This window comes from Synchiropus splendidus, chromosome 10, assembly GCF_027744825.2.
Source record: "Synchiropus splendidus isolate RoL2022-P1 chromosome 10, RoL_Sspl_1.0, whole genome shotgun sequence".
Taxonomy (NCBI): Eukaryota; Metazoa; Chordata; class Actinopteri; order Syngnathiformes; family Callionymidae; genus Synchiropus; species Synchiropus splendidus.
The window spans coordinates 22,925,421-22,945,583 of record NC_071343.1 but is presented as its reverse complement, the minus strand read 5'-3'; the positions used below and the strand labels follow the sequence as shown (position 1 = coordinate 22,945,583).

Genomic DNA, 20,163 nt, shown 5'->3' with positions numbered 1-20,163 from the left:
AAGTAACACGTCAAGCGTCGTCTCCCAGAACATCGGCTTGCCTCACGGATGTGTCTTCAGCCCACTGCAGTACACACTGCTGACCCACGACTGTCGCCCCACGTATAGCAGCAACTACATCGTGAAGTACGCGGACGACACAATGTTTGTGCGTCTCATCCAGGACAATGATGAGGTGGCCTACAGGGAGAAGGTGCAACATCTGGTGGACTGGTGTGAGGCGAACAATCTGGCCCTGAATCTCGACAAGACGAAGGAGATTGTCGTCTTCAGGAGAGATCGAGACCCAGCCATGCCCCTCTTTACATCAACGACAGGGCCCCCCCAACCTGACCACCTTCTACAGAGGGACAATCGAGAGCCTGCTGACCAACTGCATCTCCGTCTGGTCTGGGAGCTGCAATGCATCAGACTGGAAGTCTCTGCAGAGGGTGGTGAGGACAGCGGAGAAAATCATCCATCCATGCCAACCAGGCTATAGCAGATGGTCGCTGCTTATCCTTATCCTGCTTTTTTCATAACAAATTTATGTTGTTGATAGTTTGTAGCTGATCACAAAATTTAAACCCTAACATAGCATAATTATTTTCTAAACATTAATTTGAAATTAAGTTTAATAAATGAAAAGTCAATACAAAAATGCATAACATCACTGAAAGCCCTTTCTACACCAACAGCAGTGGTGCAGTCGAATAAATGACTGATGGATTTAGTGACACAGACGCTCCATGGGCAAACACTGAATTCACATGTAATGTGGATTACCACAGGCTCAAAATACTGCACAATAATAGTCCAGTCACTGATAACGGACCTAAATTAACATTGGTCAGCAGCGCGTAAGTGTGTGTACAAAATAGGGGAGAACGATCTGGACAAAATTTCACACCCAGCAGATATCGTGATGTCAATGTCTATGTCAATGTCATCACCTTGTGATGCCATTTGCGCATGTGTCTTGGGTAATGCTTCATTGAAGGCACTAGCGCGGCACCAGTTGTTTTAGACACACAGTGTCGGAGTGGTCGCAGTAGGAGCGATTAAGTCACGTCAACAGCACAGCTTCGAATGAAGCTGATGTTCCTCTAACTTGACCACAAACCGTCTCCTACATGGCAGCAGTTCTTCTCAACACACTCTTCATAAAGTGGACAGTGGAATTGTTTCAAGTGATGGAACTACTTGCTTCACTGCCATAATATGGCAATATCTCCATATTAAGGAGGAGTATTTTGGCCACTAAATAAGTTGACCCTGCAGACTCTGCAATCATGTTCATACTCTCCACTCTGTAAGTATGAGTGTCCTTCTCACTTGCTGCTCTCCTCCCCAGGAGGTTGTCATTGGCTGGCTTCAGCTTTGAATCAACAGCAAACTTGAAGTGGTTGGCACGCCGTAGCTGCACATTGAAGGGCGAGTGCAGCAGTGCCCCTAGTGGCTCCATCAGCTTTACATTGCAGGACAAGCAGGGGGAGATTTGATATTGTTTTTGTGACATTAACATCGTGAATGTTTTTTTTTCTTATCACGATATTGATACGATAGCATATATCATTCAGCCCTCATGCGAACATTCGGCACAAGCAGATCTAGTAAGGTTCTTTGGGACCAAGGATAAATAATAAATATAGGCCACAAAATACACATACTGGATAGAAGATATAGTGGACAGACGATGTGTGTGAAAAGTAATGAGCAATCTGATAAAGCCAACTTCAGTTCATGTTTTTCTCTCTCTCTCTCTCTCTCTCTCGACAGTGCCAGGCACGATTGGCAGCTGCGCCTCGACCACTTGATGAGACCTCCACAAACTTAAGGAATGGCTGGAGGGTGTTGCAGCGCCAGATCGTGTTCTCACCAAGCTAAGTGTATGCTAATTGTCCCTCGCTAGTTGTCGATTCATTTGTTTGTGTTTTTTCCCGGTTTTTGCCCTGTGCCTGAGTATTTTGGTTGGTTCATTTTCTAATTTTTGTTCTCTTGTACTCAATTCCTCCTACAGTCAGTTTGATTTAATTGTGCATTCATGGACTTTGCTTGAACTCTGCCATTTCCTACTTCCTGCTCCGGGGTCTCCACACCCCTCTGAGCTCTCACAGTTAACGTACTGTACGTTCACACCAGCAGCTACTTCCGCGAGTGACATGACTGATTTACATACAAAATCACTGGGGTTGGGGCAATTGACGGCGATCAGTGGCTACCAACATGGCCGCGACGCTACTGGACTGGGCGACACTATGCGATTTGACCTTAATACGGTGATTCTGGCTACTCAAGTCGACACAACTGGGCTACCATGACAGTCGCAACAGTTCAATTTTTTTAACTACCGCCAGTGCGTTGATCAATCAGAGACCAGATCCCCAAGTGACGTGTGCAGGAGGAGGAGAAGATGGTTAGTTGTTGTTATTTGGACCCTTAATTCTCATTAATGAAACCGGACGTCGCCCCCCTTCCTTCCCTATTTTGACCCTTCTCTCTGCAGGGAAGATCCTTCAAAACACACCTACGTAGTTCACTTCAGGTTTGATTATGATTCTGGGAGCATTGACTGGTATGAATGAATGAGACGATGAACATTTGTTTTTGTGGAAAATAGCTTCACAGAAAAACAAAAACACAATGCAAAATGTCAACAAATTGAGTTGAACACAGCTTCGTTTTATTACAGAGATGAATTATAATTCATATACTGTATAAGAAGGACATTTGCTCTGTTAAAAAGAGTGGGTCGCTCTTGAACGAGCCATTGTGATGCACTAACAACTTTTTTACCCACAAAGGAGAAGCCTTGTCTGCACTCCTGGAAGTGGACAGTCACACCAACACAAACACAGTTGGTGATGAATGAGTCTCCTGTTACAGAATATCTGCAAAATATAAAACATACATGGATAGGTAAACATATATACGTAGTTGATAATTTAACAAAGTATATATCAACCATACAATAGTATATTTACCTCACAGGATAAATATATTGATCACAATGCATTTCACTGTTGGATTATTTTTTTACCCCATAGTGACTTGTACACAATTCAGCGTACATAACTATACATAGAGTTGCTTACCGAAGACAGATGTTTGCCAGAGGACAGAGCGCGGGTACTTGCTGGCCTGTATTCAGCCACTGATCCAGACCAACAGGGTGTCCAACTGGTAGCGGTTCCGCCTGAAGTACCACTTGGAGTGGCCGCAAACAGACGACACTGCTGGAGGAGGTGGTTAAATTCACCAGAGTGAGCACCCCTTGCTGATGCTATGGAACAAGAGAGGTCTCTTGTTTTCATTTAATAAGTAGCGATAGTTTGAGCACCGGCTTTGACAACTTCAATCCCCGTCCACAACAACTTGAGACCACAACCTCCGGTGATTGACCTACTTTGGCGAGTTGTTCGAACCGGGAAGGTAACAACTAATCACTACCTGAGCATTAACCAGCTACTGACGACAGGCGATACCGCGAGTAAAAAGTAGCTGCTGGTGTGAACGTACCTTTATCCTGCATTCATGTCTCAAAGATGTCACAGTTTGATTTAAAAGTTTAGTTTAAACTTATAATTTAATTTTCAATTTTAATTTAGTTTAAATTCTTCATCCACATTCTTCAATACATAAAGAAGAAAGATCCTACCAAAATCATGTAAACAGGAATGATGGGTCAATGAGGGGCAGAAAGTGTGTTGTTCTTAAGGTCTCTGGAAAATGGCATCTTCTTCGTGACAACAGACGCTCGTCCCGTCAAGTTCGTCACCGTAAGTGAAGGTTATCCACCAAGATAGCAACAATAATATTTAAACACAAGTCAGGACACTGAATGGTTTAATCAAGAAGAGGAAACATGAACACGAGACTTCGGAACCGTTTTCAGCTCTTGAACTTTTCATTGGTCGGCTCAGACAGCTCGGACAAAAACAGACAATCAGAGGCAATTTCAAATGCAGATGAGTTGTAAGTTAAATTAAAAACAGAGTCGTTATTTGATGACATTGTCAGACAAGTGTTTTCATTGGAATTTCCGAATTCACATTTGAACAAACAGATTTTGAAGACAATACATACAACTAAAATGTATTTTTGATGATATTTTGGCTCATCAAAGGTCATCTGGAGCAGGTAAAGGTCCGTGGTCCAGTGGTAAAGAGGAACTGCAGTTGTAAGTCTCTGTCTAAAGCAGAAATGTCTCCCACATGGTGGGATCTTAAATGAAATTAAGGCTAGCATGGTTGCAAGGTCAGCTGCCTGTGTGTTCCTTCTTTTCAGAGGTGAAAGTTCTCTAGACAGATTTTCTAGAATGGAAGGTTTATCGAATGTTAGCCCATTAACCTGCTCTGGAAGTTCTCCCAACACACTCCCACTCCTCAGGAAGTCAATGATTGGATATAGTCCCAGTGTGTTCTATGTCATTTACAGTGTTTCAGAGTGTCACCAGTGTATCAGGCAAGTCCCTTCCCACTACTATACATTACTGTTTGTTTCTCCGACTACCACATAAAAGTTTGATGGAGAAGGTCTTGATGTACTTACTGCTTGTTGAAGATAAGGGACTGTAATCAGACCTGAGAAAGAGACAGAAGGAAGTGAAGGGGGAGAGAGAGGAACACCATGAGTGACAAGGTGAGGATTTGAAAATTACATCTAGAAGAGCTTTTCTTTCCGTTACCTCATTTAGAACAACACAAAATAATGGGGTGGGAGTCACCACACAACATTGAATGATTCATGGGCAGTTTGGTGCAAAAAAGCAAAGCTAGTAAGCCAAGCTTCAGTAACATTTGGTTCCTACTCTTCACCAGGACACATGCACAGGCAGGCATACACTGTCATTCAAGAAGTGCTTTACATAAATCAATATTGAATTCCTTTCATTAGTATACACTTTGTTGTTTGATACAGCCTTCAATCTGCTTTCAAAGTACTGTACGTTTGATGTCTTTAGTTTGATTCAGGATTAGCCATATACAGGAACACAGCCAAAATCCTTTCTCCTTAATTAACTCCCATCTGTGGGTGTTTAACTAGACTTACATATATATGCACCACGTGCTACATTGCAATTCCCTGTGGCACCTTTATAATTATATACATACCGTATATACACTGGATGAAAATATTAGTACCTGTGGATCAGGTAACCAGAGAACACACACACACACACACACACACACACACACACACACACACACACACACACACACACACACACACACACACACACACACACACACACACACACACACACACACTTCATATATACACTAACAAGAGCTTTGGAGCAGCAAGACGACAGGAAAGAGTCTGTTTCCTGCTGCAGGAGGTTATCCATCTCACTAACAAGGCATTAGCCTGGGGGGGCAAGTGAGGAAGCGGTGTAAAAAGGAAAGGCTGAAGATGATCAGGACGGTGAGGTGATACAGAGGGGGGAAGCTAAATGCACAACAAATGACTGACAGGTTCATTGTCAGTGTTAAAGCCTCGCAGAATACATAGCATTTGTTGGTCTGCGCTCTCTGAACGATCTGATTTGCTAAAGTAAGAAATATTTCTTTAATTAATAGTATTAATTAAACATGCAGTACTTTTATATAACTTTTGTCAAACCCAAGGTCTAGGGAAATTACTACTGTTCCCAGTGTGGCATAATGCTGAGCTTTGGCTGGGCTGTTTGCAGCACTTTTGGCAGGCACGAAGGCCACAACAGGCTAGTCCAAGGTCAGGTCAGGCCCGGGTGCTACTTGATCAAATCTTATCAGACCATTAACATAAAACAAACTATTTGTAGCTCACTACGGTAGTCAACCAGAAAATTACGAAAACACAAATGAATGACGAAAATCTATATGTTAAAAAATAAGCGGGAGTTTAAATTTAAAAAGTCGTAACATCCGGTCGAAAATGACTGAGATCAGAGGTGTCAAGCTCAAATCCAAAAGAAAAAATATAGTCCAAGCCAAGGGCCAGCTAGAATTAAAAATGAGTTTTCGGAATATGACAGTATTTAATGAGGAATAGAATTTCATTTATAGCATTTACTGTGTAACATTGTGCTGACTCATATCAGATCAGAGCTCAGCAGTTCAATTGCTACAGTGAATTGTGGGACTTAATAAGAGTGGTGGAAATGATTTTCGCTTCAGGATAATTAACAGATGATATTGGGAAATTATTTCGCGGATCATGGGCAATTATATTAGGTTTATAATAGAGATGGGTGATATGAACAAAAAAATGATCACGATAATTGTGGTGATAACGACAATTGTCAAGATAAATACATTTCCATTCTATTTCATATGTTGGACACTACAGTCTCTCTTAAAACTGTTATGATGAAACTTATTAGTGGATGTTGTCTCCAACATCATTATTTATTTATGTTTAAGTATAATAGTTAACTAAGGGTAGAGATGAGACATTCAGTGTTTGACGTCTCTCGTAGAACCCGCTCCTGTCTAACAGACTGCTCTGCCAGCTTTATTTAGGGGTTAAATTGAGCCGTCTGTCTGCTGCATCTCATGTCTCTTAACAGTTTAACTATGGAACAGTCTGGAAACATTTCCTAGATGCTATTAGAAATAATGTGAAAATGATCATTTAGTCATATTATATTCTCCAAATCACAATACAGAAAGTCATTCCTTTGTCTTGTGTGATGAAAAAAACTTTGCCTTATTGAAGATTTTACTAACACTAGTAAAATCTAACTACAGTTTTAGTTTCATTTAGTTACAGTTTTTGTTGATGGTGCCTAACTGACGCCGGGTTGCAGCATTAGCGCTGCCTGTCAGAGTGTGTCCCCGATCAGAGAAACCTAACTGGGGAAGAGAAACGCTGCTGTCAATACCGGAGGTCCGTCCAATATCCAACTACTTCACCACGGTGTTTCGCAGAAGCACCAGCGCACCTGCATGTGTTGATGTGAATGTTGTTGAATGTTGATGTGAGTACGATAAGTTATCGCCCAATCCTAGTTTATGATTTTGTGAGTTTGGCATTCGAGGTGTGAAAAAATATAGATGTACCAATATAACATAACACTTTGACCTCCGAAGTAAAACTGCAATATTGAAACAGCTTTGTTTTGCAAAAATAAAATGAATGTTGAGCTAGACGTAAAATTCACTTCTGCGCCTCCAGTAGATGACTGTAAAGCACAACTCTGCTGTATGTTGTCATGAAATCCCCTGTGAGGCAGTCATAAGGCACAGGTGAAGGGAGCGAATACTGATGACAAACTAACAACACTCGCACAATTGAAAGCACACATTTGGAAGCATTTCAGCTTTCAAGCCAAAACAGGTAGCGCAGAGAGCGAGGGACACAGAGGGACACTTCCAGTACTTTGTCATAGAAAAAAAAGAATAACAATGCATCATTTGTGTAATGTTGCAGGAGATGACGTGACAAACTTAAACCTTGACGTTCAGTATTAATAAAATACAGCAACTTTCAATAAAATGGTCACAATTTCTCCTTTAACTGTGTATAATATTATACAATAATGCAATATAATATATCGCAATACAATCCTATCACGACCCAAGTATAGTGATGAGCAAAACGATGATGCTATGGGACAAGCACAGATAGATAGATAGCCACTTTCTCCTCTTCTTCCTTGCATTACATTTTTTTCCTTTCTTTCTTCTCAAGGAAAAAAAGAATCACTCTTGCATCAGTTGCATGCATTCAATTAAGTGCCACTTACTACATGTTGCATGCAAATGAGCTCTAAAAAATGCTCATGGATGATATATATGTATAATTGTATCTATTTAATAGACAAAGTTGGTATAATATGTATATAATATATAATATATAATGATATGTTTGCGATGCATGCCCTTTTTTGGGGTTTGAGTACCAGCATCCCAAATGTTTGTGCATGCGCCTGAGGGAGGGAAAATGTTGACGGAGCAACTCTTTTTTAGTTTAAAGACTACTATCATATTTCCAATATTTACTGTTCACGGTGTGTGGACAGGTGAAGTTACAGGATGTAGAGATAAACAACTTTTTCAATTAAATGTCAAACTATCATGTTATCGTTGTGGTGAGCTGCAATTTCTCTTTTCTGAAAGCCAATATAATTTCTTTTTTCTGGCTTAAGGGATTTATGGTTTTGTAGTGTGTTCTTGCTTTCAGAAGAATGACAATTACAAAAATGTCTCCTTTCAACTTTCTCCCCAGAAAGGTAAAGGGATTCTGATAAGATAACCTCCGGACTGCAGCACCGGAAAAACACAGACATAGATAAGAAAGCGATGCAGAAGGGAAAGAAAAGAAAAACAGTGTAAGAAGAATCTTTTCGACATGGGTCCTTCCACAAGCGGTGTGCAAGCATGGGCTGTTGGGTTTTTTTGTTTTTGTTTTTGTTTTTGTTTTTGTAGGATAATAGAAGAATGAAACACTACATTTTCTCAACTTAAGTTGATTATAGGGGTTGGGATTGCATACAAAGAAGTTCATTACAGTCCAAAAATAAACTTACTCAATACAAAAAGAGTTGAGATAAGTGTGATCACTGCTTTTACATATTCCACCCACATCAAAATGTATTGACAAAAATGTAATTCCTATTACATGACGAACAGTTACTGGAGACCTGACTGATTGACACACACATAGCCCTTACAAATGAATGGACTAGCTAGAAGGTTGCATTGATCCAACTGACACCGACCTTCACTGCTTCTTTCTTTGAAAGTATTATCTAGTGTTTTCACAGGATATAAACCTTCAGGTCAAAATCCATTTTGGTTCTGAGTATCGTGACAGCTGGTTAGTAGCTGAGCTACTATGTAATCTTCAAGTAGATCACGATCAACACTTGGAGCAGCTCTGGTCTAAATCACAAGCTCCTTTGTACACATCTCTCGCATCTCATTTCGTCAATCTTTCATTTAATTTGTCCCATGTGGATCTGCTCTGAGATGACTTTGATTATCTCTACATCTACAAGTCACACTGACAAGCAAGGATGATAAAGCGGGGGCTTGACCATTAACTTGGAGCCACTGCAGAGTTCTTCTGTCACCACTGCGCCCTCACCAGAGATGCATTTTGACTGAGATCACGACCGAAATTAGTTTATTTCATAGTCTGTCGGAACTCCAACTGGGAAGCTTGATCATCTCCACATCAAGGACCCGGAAGTAAATTTCCAGGTATAGCTGTAGGAGAGGCCACTGGTCGACCCAGCACATACGTGGACTCAGTACTGTCAGGAAGACTGGAGGGGAGTATTTCCAGATTGTTAAATGGCAGCTGGCAACTGTAGTTATAAGCCTCTAACAGTACATTAAAAATTAAGATAAGCGAACAAGAAGAATTATTGACTAGACTGTATTTAATCTCATGATAATGTAGCCAAGGCATAAAATAATTTTACAAAGGTCACATGTGAGACGTGCACAGTAAATTAGAGGCCATTGAAATAAACATGAATTCATTACGTCAGTTAAATCACATAAGATACAGTGGGCAGCAGCAGGGGCAGACACACATCTATATACTTTCAGGTGTTTCTCTACAACAACAAACACCAAACGTACCGCCCAGAGTGGTGCCATCTCTGTTAAAACGCTGCAAATAGTCATCAGATTTGAATTCAGTGTGGGGTCGAAGATTTTAACTCCTTCACAAATGCAGTTTTGTTCAGGTCCTTACCCTCCATTCTCAGCTCCTGAATCAACCCAGTCATCTTCGGCGGAGGTTCTGTCCATGTCAGAGGAGTCCGGCCAAACTACGATGCATGTTGACTGGCCAGGCGTGACCAATACAGACGTGTGTGGATTACTACAATATGAGCATGCGGCCGGCAAAGACGCCAAACTAACTCTTCGGGGATATCAGGGTTGAGAAGCAACAATCCACTGAAAACTTGAACGGTTTCTGTGGGGCAGGCGCACATTAAGAGGAGTGCGTTCAGGCGAGCGTAGGAAATACGAAGCGTTGCTCATTGGAAACTCGTGACAAAAAGGTTGCGTGATGAAAATTATTTTTATTACTTCCTCAAAAATGTCTGAGTCTAATTGATTGTAATACATTTCTTAGAGAGGCAATTATCTGACTAATTTCCAAAAAAATCGTACGATACGTTTTTACTCTTTTGGCGATGTTTGTAAAATACAAATAAAAAAGCAAACTTAAACAATTACATATATTGGATGTTTCTGTTTTTTTCTGTTTTTGTTTTCTTTTCTTGTCTAATTTTAAAATTGTAATTCGTGTAATGCAATTGTTGGGTACTAATTTCCGACTTTCAATGAATGCAGCGTATGCCACCTTTTCTTGTAGTTTGAATATTTACCACCATCTGCTGGTGAACAGAGGTATTGTGTTTTTAAAAACATTTCATCAAAAATGTCGGGACATATGCCAAGAGACATTTGCTATCACGAGGCCAAAGAGGTGTGTCAGACATTGTTGTTGGCACTAAACGTGGTCGAGAGGGCGAGAACAAACAAGTGCTTCATGGTACATCAAAATCAACAGTCAATTAAATTGTTTTTGCAAGGATGTTCCTCAACAAAGTATATTGTTGATGATAGATTTGAAATATCCTCTTCCAAGAATACGTTAACAGTAATTAGTCAGGGATATTTTTGCTTTGTTTTCAGGAAAGTGACATACGACAGCACTTACGTAACACAACGTCGCCATTCAATGTGACGTCAGTTACACGCGCCGCAAGGAAGCGGTCAGGTTGCTGTCGTGCACGTTGTGGCATAAACTGGCCGCCTGTGAACTGAGGGCTCAAACTTCCTGACGCGAACTCGAAATGTCGGTATCGGAAATGTTCAGCTACATCCAGGGTTTTCTGAGCGCTGACCAGGACGTCAGAGAGGTATGAATGAAGCTGCTAATGCTATTAGCGACATGCAGTTGCTACTCCGAAATACACAGTTTTCTTAGTTTTTTAAAAATAATTCCCGCATCTTATAAGTATTGTGGCTCTCTGTTGTATTGTATTGTATTTGTAAATATGAAGAGTTATCAATGTCGTTACTGACGTTATTAGTTTTCCAGTTGTTGACAACATCCTTCGTTGACGCTGCTTCTCTGCCCTAGGATATTCGGAAGGTGGTCCAGGTCCTGGAGCAGACCGCCAGGGAAATCCTTACAGTGCTCCAAAGTGTCCACCAACCATCTGGATTTAAAGAGAGTACGTGTCTCCTCCACTTGCAGTCTGTGTAGTCAGAAATGTTAATGTGGTTTGTGTCTTCTTCCAGTTCCTGAGAAATGTTCAAAAGCCAGAGAGTTGTTTTGCGCCGTCAGGACGCAGATATCAGAGCTGAAGACTAAATTTCCATCTGAACAGTATTACAGGTAATGATGGCCCTCATAATAGACATGGTACAAGCATCCCAATACCCTGCCAGTCAAAACAGAATTGACTTTAGACATTTTCAATAACAAAGTATTAAAATGTAACGTTGTTCAAGATTCCTTTGAATATATTATCATATGCTATATTTGGTATCAATGGTCTCGGACAGTACTGTATTCCTTTGCTTTTAATTACTATTTAAAATATGACTAGTAATCTGTCTATAGTACCTATTTTGGTTGTTCTAACATTCAAACCACTGCCTTCAGGTTAAAAATAAATATATCCTGGCTTTCAATCCTCGTCACCCCTAGAGGTTTAATGTAGGGCTGCAACAATCCACTTTTTTTTCTCTAATGATCCTGACGCCTGTGTTTGGAGGCCTTCAATCACTCTATTTATGTGATCATATATTTATGGTTATATTTTCTCTGCTTAGGTTCCATGAGCACTGGAGGTTCGTTCTGCAGCGGTTGGTGTTCCTGGCTGCATTTGTGGTCTACTTGGAGACTGAAACTCTGGTGACAAGGGAGCAAGTAGCCCAGATTCTGGACAGTAGGTGGCGCCTTGGTACCTTGCATGTTGGTGAGATTGAGTCTGCCATCTGACTGCTGACTTTCCTTCAGTTTACGTGTTGAGGGAACAGGGCTTCCACCTGGATGTTGAGGACTACCTGGCAGGTGTGCTGATCATGGCCAGTGAGTTGGTGAGTGAAATATATAGTTGAAATAATAACTCAATTTTGTTACCGTGGTATGTAATGGTGGAACATTCGTAGTGTTAATAGAAATGCAAAGTTCTGATGATGTGATACACATGCTGATGTACACTTTTACCAGACGATGCGGTCATCATATTGGTGTATTACATATTTAGTCATTTGAGCACCCCAGCATTTCGCTTTGATCTTCCTGTGGGTTCTGATTGGGGGCTTTTACACTTGGGACTCCGCCTGGGAGGAACAATCTTGCTGCAGGCGACTGAACACTTGGAGCCAGAAACTGCTTTAGCAGCGCAACGCCACACCATAAATGATATCTGTGAAGCAGTAAAGCTTTCTGATTGTTGGGCGGAGAACATTGTTCAAAAACACGTTTGCGAAACTCCTGCTACACTTTTGTTTTCAACTGCAGCAACGGGAGTTTGATGATGGAGATCAGGAGTCACGGCACAACACAGAAGTCAGGACACTCACTGTGTTCAGATGCTTGATAATGCTCTTGTTTTGGACTTTATTAGGTTGATAAACATCCGGTTTTGTTGACAAACAGATTTACGTTCACTAATTAGGGATGTACCGATCCGACTTTTATGTTCCTGATACCGATTCCTGCGCTTTGTGTATCAACTGATACTTATCCGATACCACTGTTTAAGTATTTACCATCTTTCCATGTTGTGGGATAACACTGGTCATGGTTTAAGTAAAGAGGTGAAAATGACCTCTTATAAAATTACAAACTTTGATATTTATTGAAACAACGTGTTTACCAAATGTTGCCTGCGCTACATCACTGCTGATGCACCGTTTCAAATTGACAAGGATTCTATTTCTTGCGGAGTTACGTGCAGCACCACTTCAAGATACAGTGGAGAGGAACAAAATGAAAATAAACTAACCCGAGAAAAGTGAAAAAATTTCATAACAAACACTATATGGTGACGTTATTTCCATCTTACTGTGAGAGCAAAAGGGAAATCCCAGCATGGGCTGCAGCTCCGTGCTAAATGAAACCAATCAAGATACTTGAAGTTCTCATTCCCCCATGCTTGATTGTTGTATGAAAAGAAATGCTTTCAGTAATGCAACAAATATCAGAGCAACTTGTCATTTTGCTGGTGTGTCTTGTACATCCGCCTGAGTGGCACCTTTTTAGTGTCTCCCACTATAGCGCTTGTACAAATGTGGACTGCAACACCGCGTCAGTGCGAACAGACTCATGGTCACTCAGGACACTGACAAACACATATCAGTGGTCATGTTTGGGTTAGTCTTTAACAAGAGGTAATATTTCCAATAGATAACTTGTTTACAACACTGCATTAAATATTTAAAATCTGTTACTGTAGAGATGAACCATTTAAAGAACCTCTGATTTATAATAATCAATATTGCGTGGAAATGAAAACAGTGGTGGCAAAATTGAAAAGCAAAAAATATTGTGTGGCAAGTTTTGAAATTGCTCCGTGTGTCTCAGTCCCGATTAGCCGTCAACAGCGTGACAGCGGGCGACTACATGCGGCCTCTCCGGATCTCCAACTTCATCAACGAGCTGGACTCTGGCTTTCGTCTGCTCAACCTGAAGAACGACCCCCTGCGCAAACGCTACGATGGCCTCAAGTACGACGTGAAGAAAATTGAGGAGGTGGTCTACGACCTGTCTATCCGAGGGCTCGCCAAAGACAGCGAGCACAGTGGAGACAAGTAGAGGCCGCTGGGGAAGAGGAAGCGGTTGGATTTCCCAGTCTGGACCTCGGTTCAGAGGCTGGATGGCTTCATGGGGGAGGTCAGTCCAGCGTGACAACTAAGACACTGTGTGTCACAGATCAACTTTCTTCTTCTACTAAGTCCCATTTGTCGTTTTCTTTTTTGGTGGTTTTTGCAAAAGGTTTTTTTTTTTTTTTTTTTTTTTTTTTTTTTGAGTATTGTTATTATTATTTTGATATTTCAAGCACCTGAGCCAGAATTTGCTCAAGTACTTTGTCTGTTCATTTGAGGTCAGTAACTCAGTGGTTTGATGTCAGTCACTGAAGTTTAAAACAAAAAGACTCTGGCCTTCTCAAGTCTTCGGTTGCATTTTTGCCAAAAGTTTTTATGATCCTAATGGAGGTTGTGCTCGGGGTTGCCAAATTGTTTCTATTTCAAGTGAAAATAGCAAATTATTATTGAGACATTTTACAGTCAATATTGAGTTGTTTTTAGAACACTGTGATGCTCGCAGAAAGCTATGATTTTTTTTTTTTTTTTGGTGGACAATATTGGAATATTGGAAGTCATTGTCCTTCAAAATTGAGCGTATGCAGTGGACCATTCTTTGTTCAAAAGGAACATCTGTTTTGAGAAGCCATTAGGTATTGTCTATAAATTTGTGAAGATATGCAATTTATTCAGAGAATATCTCGGTGCTGCTCTCATCAGTGACGTTTTGTATCCAAACAACATGAATCTCCAAAATCTACGTTCTCAACAATGTAAGGAAAACAAATCGTTATGTTTCAATTTGTTTCTGTTGTTGAGTATATGGCAAGCGTGATATTGAGCCAAAGACACGATAAGGATGCACTATTTATAATTTACTAATTAATCTGTTCAACATTTTTGTGTTATGTTGGGTTGTGCACGTGATGTTCCAGTTGTATTTCTGTGTCCCTCTTCTCTTCTGACTGTAGTTTCAGTATTTTTTTGCAGTGAAATTGACATTCCTTGTGTTTCCTCATCTGTTCTGAACATAAAACAGTAAACACATTTGTAAGTTTTTGTTGTCCCAACAAACCCCACCACACACTTAAATGTTTAAAATCTTTTAATATAATTCACATTATATTACAGATGTAAGATGTAAGTAACACAGCAGATGTTGGTGTGGAGGAAGCCGTTCTGTCCTCCAAAACACAGTGATTTTGCTACCTTAAATAATATTCTGAACAGTGCCATTCTTAAATAAGGATTTTGGTTTGTCTCAAATGCTCAGATCAGTTTTGGTGAAACGAAGAACAGGAAAAAAAATAAAGTGCGTCAAACTTAAAGCCTTGAGAAATGAAACGGGTTGTTCACAGTGAGTTCAGCTGGACTTCCTCATGCAAAGGCACTGCAGCTCTGAGCTACACGACAGCTCGGATGTCAGTGAGGTTCATTTGAAATCAAAGACAACCGTCTGCATCATACTGACCACAGGCAAACAAAGCGGAGTTAAATATTAAGTTTTACTTGACGGTTATTTTCAACATCGCTCTTGGGGCACATCTACTCACCTCGTTCTAGATGCTTTATGCAGCTGACACAAACTTTAATAATCGTAATGATCATGAAAGAGTCATATTCAATCCCATCATGAATTAACTTATTAAATCCATTATTTACCAAGATGGATTGTGTAGCACAATATTATGATGCTTCATCAATTTGTTTACGGTCTGTTTACTAAAATAGTGAAATTACTTTTTAATTATGATAATTGAACAGAAGCCCCGCCCACCTCAGACTCTGTAAACAGAAAATACTTCATGTAGCTTTGTTTGCCAAACACTGTTATTACAGCTGTGTAACCTACAGCACTTACTGCCGATACATTAGCGATCAGCCTTAACACCAAGCTTTTGGTCCGATCATCATTTGGTCTCAAGGTAAGTATCAGATGCAGAGATCAGATTGCCTTGGGATAGGTTAAGTCAGAGTTGAATACAACCCTGCACATTCTTAATGCGACCAGATTCGATAGGTTATCATTTGGTCAAATGACTTCCCCACTGTGGATGCAGGAACGTGGACAAGCCAGACCTACTCAATGTGAACATTTCTGAGGCATGGTGCAAATGTCCACCTCCTTGGAGGTGGCTTTCTCTCCAGAGACTTGGCTACCGTTTGACAAAACTGGTACTAAATTGGAACTAGAGTGCAAGATGAAATAAGAGGCAACCCCATATTACTGGGAAGATGTGGTCTCAAATCAGAATGAAAGAGTCGACTGAGAAAGTTTGATAATCCCCAAAAGCTACTACAGTATAAGAATCTACAAAGTTAGAAGACATTAATAATGAATTCGTCCTCCCGAGGACAAGACATCAGGCTCATTGAAGACCACTGGACTGAGGGTGTCATCCCCAGTTGGGGTAGCCCCCACAACCCTGCTTAGGGTAATAAACAGATGCAAATGTATAAACCAGTTGTGGAAAACAATAACAACCTAAGAACTGGATGCACCATCCACAGCCACTGTGATGACTTTTGGGCAAGTGGACAAGCAGTCAAGCTAAATACATTTCCTGCCAACTATCTCAAAGGGACATGGCACCGCTATTCCTTGTTGAAATATGCTCTCATCTTTGCACGTGCGCTAAATGGCGCCATTCAGTTAGCATGTAGCATTACGAGTGTTTTCATTCTGATCTAAAACACAGAAGCGACCAACCACTTACATGTTATCCGATTTAAATTAGCTTACACAAGTAGTTATATGACCCGAGTATGGTTGGCCAAAATAAAACTACCATGTATGCCAGTGGATCCAACATTACTGTGTACTTCTACGTGTGCATCTGTACTTCATTAACTAGGATGAAATCACTCGGATTTCAGGGAGAACTACACCTCCTCAAGATTACGCCTAAAGGACGTGGTGTCAGCGTCGTTTCTCCTTTTTATCAGCTTAGAAAATGACCAAGCTTTATTTTTCCTAACCATACTTGAGACCAACTCTGTGAATAACCTATATTAAAAAAAAGAGGGAAAACTTGCTTCCATCTTCCTTGGTTGCTTCTAACTTAGGTGTGTTTTGGAACAACTAGCGATGCTACATGCTCACAAAATAGCGCTGCACGCTAGAGCGATTGAGTGCGTGCAGCAAGACGAGTGAGTCACGTATGAACTCGTCTGAAAGACCCGGAGCGAAAAGATGTCATAATGGAACAGCGGTGGCGTTTTCCTTTAGTAGTTGACTGGTTTGAAGCCTGCATTGCACGTGATGCATGTTGTTTATCAAAAAAGGGCTAACCCCATGATATGTAAAATGTTACATCATGGGTTGTTACTTTGCAGTTCATCAGGAAAAACACAAAACAGACAAAGAAAGCAAGAATATGCTAACAGGCTGCTACTTATATGAGAATCAGGGAGATTATTGCTCTTCATATGGGATCATTCTCGAAAAATGTTTAGGGAGTCCAGACTGGCAGGAACTGTAGCCACTGCCTGACGCGAGAGGACAGCACAGAGACAGGAAGGTGGCAGTGACGACTAACATAAGCGTATGAAAATTCCTCAGCACATCCCGTTAAATCCCAGCACGCTCCACACACACATAGAAAAACTCATTACAATTTTTGCAGTCAATAGTGTTTCGTCATGCTACCAACAGACTTCACTGAGAACACGGCCCTCCACTTCAGGAGGAAACAGTCCTTACAATCAAGGCCAACAAGAAGCCCATTTTTTTGGTTGTCCACACAAACCAACGCCTCGAAGGAATTTGTCATCATTTCAGTCGATGCACATCATATTGGTAAAAAAAAAAGTGCTTTAGAATTCATGTCCTGGTAAGACACTGAGAAATGTTACTACTGAGACCTACAAAACTGGAACATAGGCTCAAGAAGAATGTTTTTGGGATGAGTATTTACAGTGAGGGCATTTTCAGGAGCGGGTCTGACTCGTGTTGATCATGATGTTAGGCAAAGCGTTGCGTCTTTTCCTCCACGAGCCCAGGTCGCGAGCGTATCGCTTTATCTGATGGAACCACTGCTGAGTGCGTGATTTGTCAGAGGCACGGAAAACAAAAGACTCCCGTCGGATATCCAGCACTTCGAATGTGTCTTCACATTCCGGGTCCATGGAAACAACACAGTTCCCTAAGTTGATTGGCTCTCTGAGAACTGTGAACTTTCCACTACTCTTGTCCTTTATCAGAACCAGAACTCCGTCTTGGATGTTCTCACCACCTCCCTCCCTGGGTTCTCCACGGGCCACTAGATCGGTCACTTGTCCATGACTTTCGCCCACCCGTTGGGTCCGCACCATCAGAAGGGTCTGGACGTTCTGGAACTTGAGTGCCTTGCTGCCCTTTTTCACCCACTGGCCGTCAGCCGGTTGGGACAACTGCAGGGGTCCTTCCATTATGAAGCGTGTGGACTCTCTCGCCCAGCCCAGAGTTTTCACTGACACCTCCCGCATTTCAATGTTAATGACCTCGCGGTTTTTGCGACTGTCACGTCGGAATGAACGCAGTGACCAGGTGACACCATTCCCCTCTTGTTTGGTCTTCATGTTTATGTGCTCCAGGTGGGATTCCACTCTGCTTTTGGCTTCGCGGAGACGTGCAAATTCAGGGTGACATTCAGGAGTGACTTTGATTATTCGGCTTAATAGCAACGGGTATTTCGTAACGCGCTGCAGTGGCGCCATTAGGAAAGAGCGTAGATTCATCCTCCTTAGAGCTGTGTTGTCGTTTTGGGAGACGTCAAGGAAGATTCTGGGAATAGAGAGAAAGAGTATAAAGACATCTTTGCGTGTCCAGAGAAAGTTCTCAACTCCTGACGCTTAAGCTAGCTTTGGTTCTGTCTAAAAATACTGATCATTGCTGCTGCATGCCTCTTAAAATAGAGAGTCATCTGAATAAGTTATGCCCTGCTGCTTTTTTTATGAAGAATCACACAGAACAGATGTGGCAGGAACAAGAGAGCGCTCCCACAGCGGCCTCAGGAAGACTTCTTCCACTCTGTTTGTACCTCAGCAGCTCTTTTTCCTTTTCCAGTGTGTTGAGCATGTTGACTGATGCTGACTGCTGCAGGCAGTAGGTCTGGAAGGCGGGCAGCATGTTGACAAACTCCAAAAATATCTCTCCAATGGCCACCGTGAGCAGATCTTCATCTCCCTGCAGTCAAACCATGGGAGAGCCAGTAGTTAACACATGACAATGCAATCTCGTTGCTAATTCTATACATCTGCCTTGAACTACGAGGGCAATGAAACCACCATCCCCTTCTTTCTGCATTGCACCACAAAATTATCTTGACTTTCAATGTGAAAGCTGCATCTGCATGTTAAGGACAGCAGCACTGACACTTAAACGCTTGAATCACTCAGACAGCTGCCTTATTTTGCCGTCCCTCATACATGTACCTGTGCATGGGTCTTGTGACCCCAAGAGGCATTCATTCTCTAAAATCTCCAACTCGCTGATCATTTATCTGTGAGAACATTCATCTCCATCCACACAAAAAGTATGGGAGGATACTGACACATCAAAATTCACTACAGCTGACCACAAAACCTGGTTCTAGCATGATGAGAAGGAGTTTGAAGGCAACATTTTGTTGGACTTTCTGAGATGACCGTGTTCAGCCAGGAATGCAAGTATGGTTTAAAGATTTGACTCTTAGAACTGTTCATATTCACTTTCTCTTCATAAAGAGATGAAGTATGATGAAGCAGTGGAACGTGATGGCCTGATAGTGGCATGCAGTTAGTCAGAGTTTCTGTCCAATGTCATCAGTTTACCAATTGGGAGGAGCAAATATGGGTATACTCAACAGTTTCAAGACTGATTCAAACAAAACTGACCTCGACAGTGGATTTTTTTTGTCCCTTTGAAGAAAAGATCAAACACAAAACAAGCTGAACACTAATATTTTGCTTCACCAGTAATGAAGAAGCTCAACTTCAAAGCCAGAAAGCTAAAATGAACTGGACACACAACAACCAACATGGAAGTGGCCACAATGTGCTTTTTTTAACTCCAGAATTCCAAAAGAAACATCACAATAAATAAATGACAGGAAGACATATGCTGCTCATGTTGCCCCCACATCTTGGGTGAGATCATTTCAGTGAGTGAAAAAAACTCCTTTATTTCCTTGTTTCTCTGTCAGCTCTCATTCACATGAAGATTTTTGGTCTTAATATTGAACATCTTTGTGTTTAACATTTACAATGGTAAATGTTAAACATATTCTAATATTCTAACATAATATGTATAGTTTAACAATTACAATCGTAAACCATTTTCAGAGCTGATTATCAGTACAAATTTGCTTTTAACACACAAAAACAGACAGATTATCGTCACGTGTGGTCTCCTATCTGAGTGCAATGGAGTGAATGGATTTCAATGTGA

The 20,163-nt window shown here is 41.1% G+C and overlaps 2 protein-coding genes across 10 annotated transcripts in view; one reads left to right on the top strand and one right to left on the bottom strand.

The window, feature by feature from the left end:
- The window catches only part of LOC128765698 (protein FAM124A-like), an 83,570-nt gene that overhangs the window by 21,400 nt on the left and 42,007 nt on the right, over window positions 1-20,163 (bottom strand). For 3 of the 9 annotated variants that reach the window (XM_053876668.1, XM_053876667.1, XM_053876669.1), the window contains 2 exons: window positions 18,776-18,921; window positions 14,658-18,519 (listed from right to left, as the gene is read on the bottom strand). In XM_053876668.1, coding sequence (XP_053732643.1) covers window positions 17,685-18,519; window positions 18,776-18,921 — 981 coding nt within the window. In that variant the 3' untranslated portion in view covers window positions 14,658-17,684. Of the gene's footprint in view, window positions 1-4,530; window positions 4,563-4,666; window positions 4,935-9,557; window positions 9,589-9,672; window positions 9,887-14,657; window positions 18,520-18,775; window positions 18,922-20,163 lie in introns of those variants that run through there. The other 6 variants (XM_053876673.1, XM_053876676.1, XM_053876670.1 and 3 more) reach the window with 4 other exon arrangements.
- tsn (translin) lies at window positions 10,651-14,986 on the top strand. Its single transcript, XM_053876678.1, has 6 exons — window positions 10,651-10,852; window positions 11,077-11,170; window positions 11,238-11,334; window positions 11,775-11,890; window positions 11,962-12,041; window positions 13,534-14,986. The coding sequence occupies exons 1-6, from the start codon at window positions 10,787-10,789 to the stop codon at window positions 13,762-13,764; spliced, it is 684 nt and encodes a 227-aa protein (XP_053732653.1). The 5' UTR covers window positions 10,651-10,786; the 3' UTR covers window positions 13,765-14,986.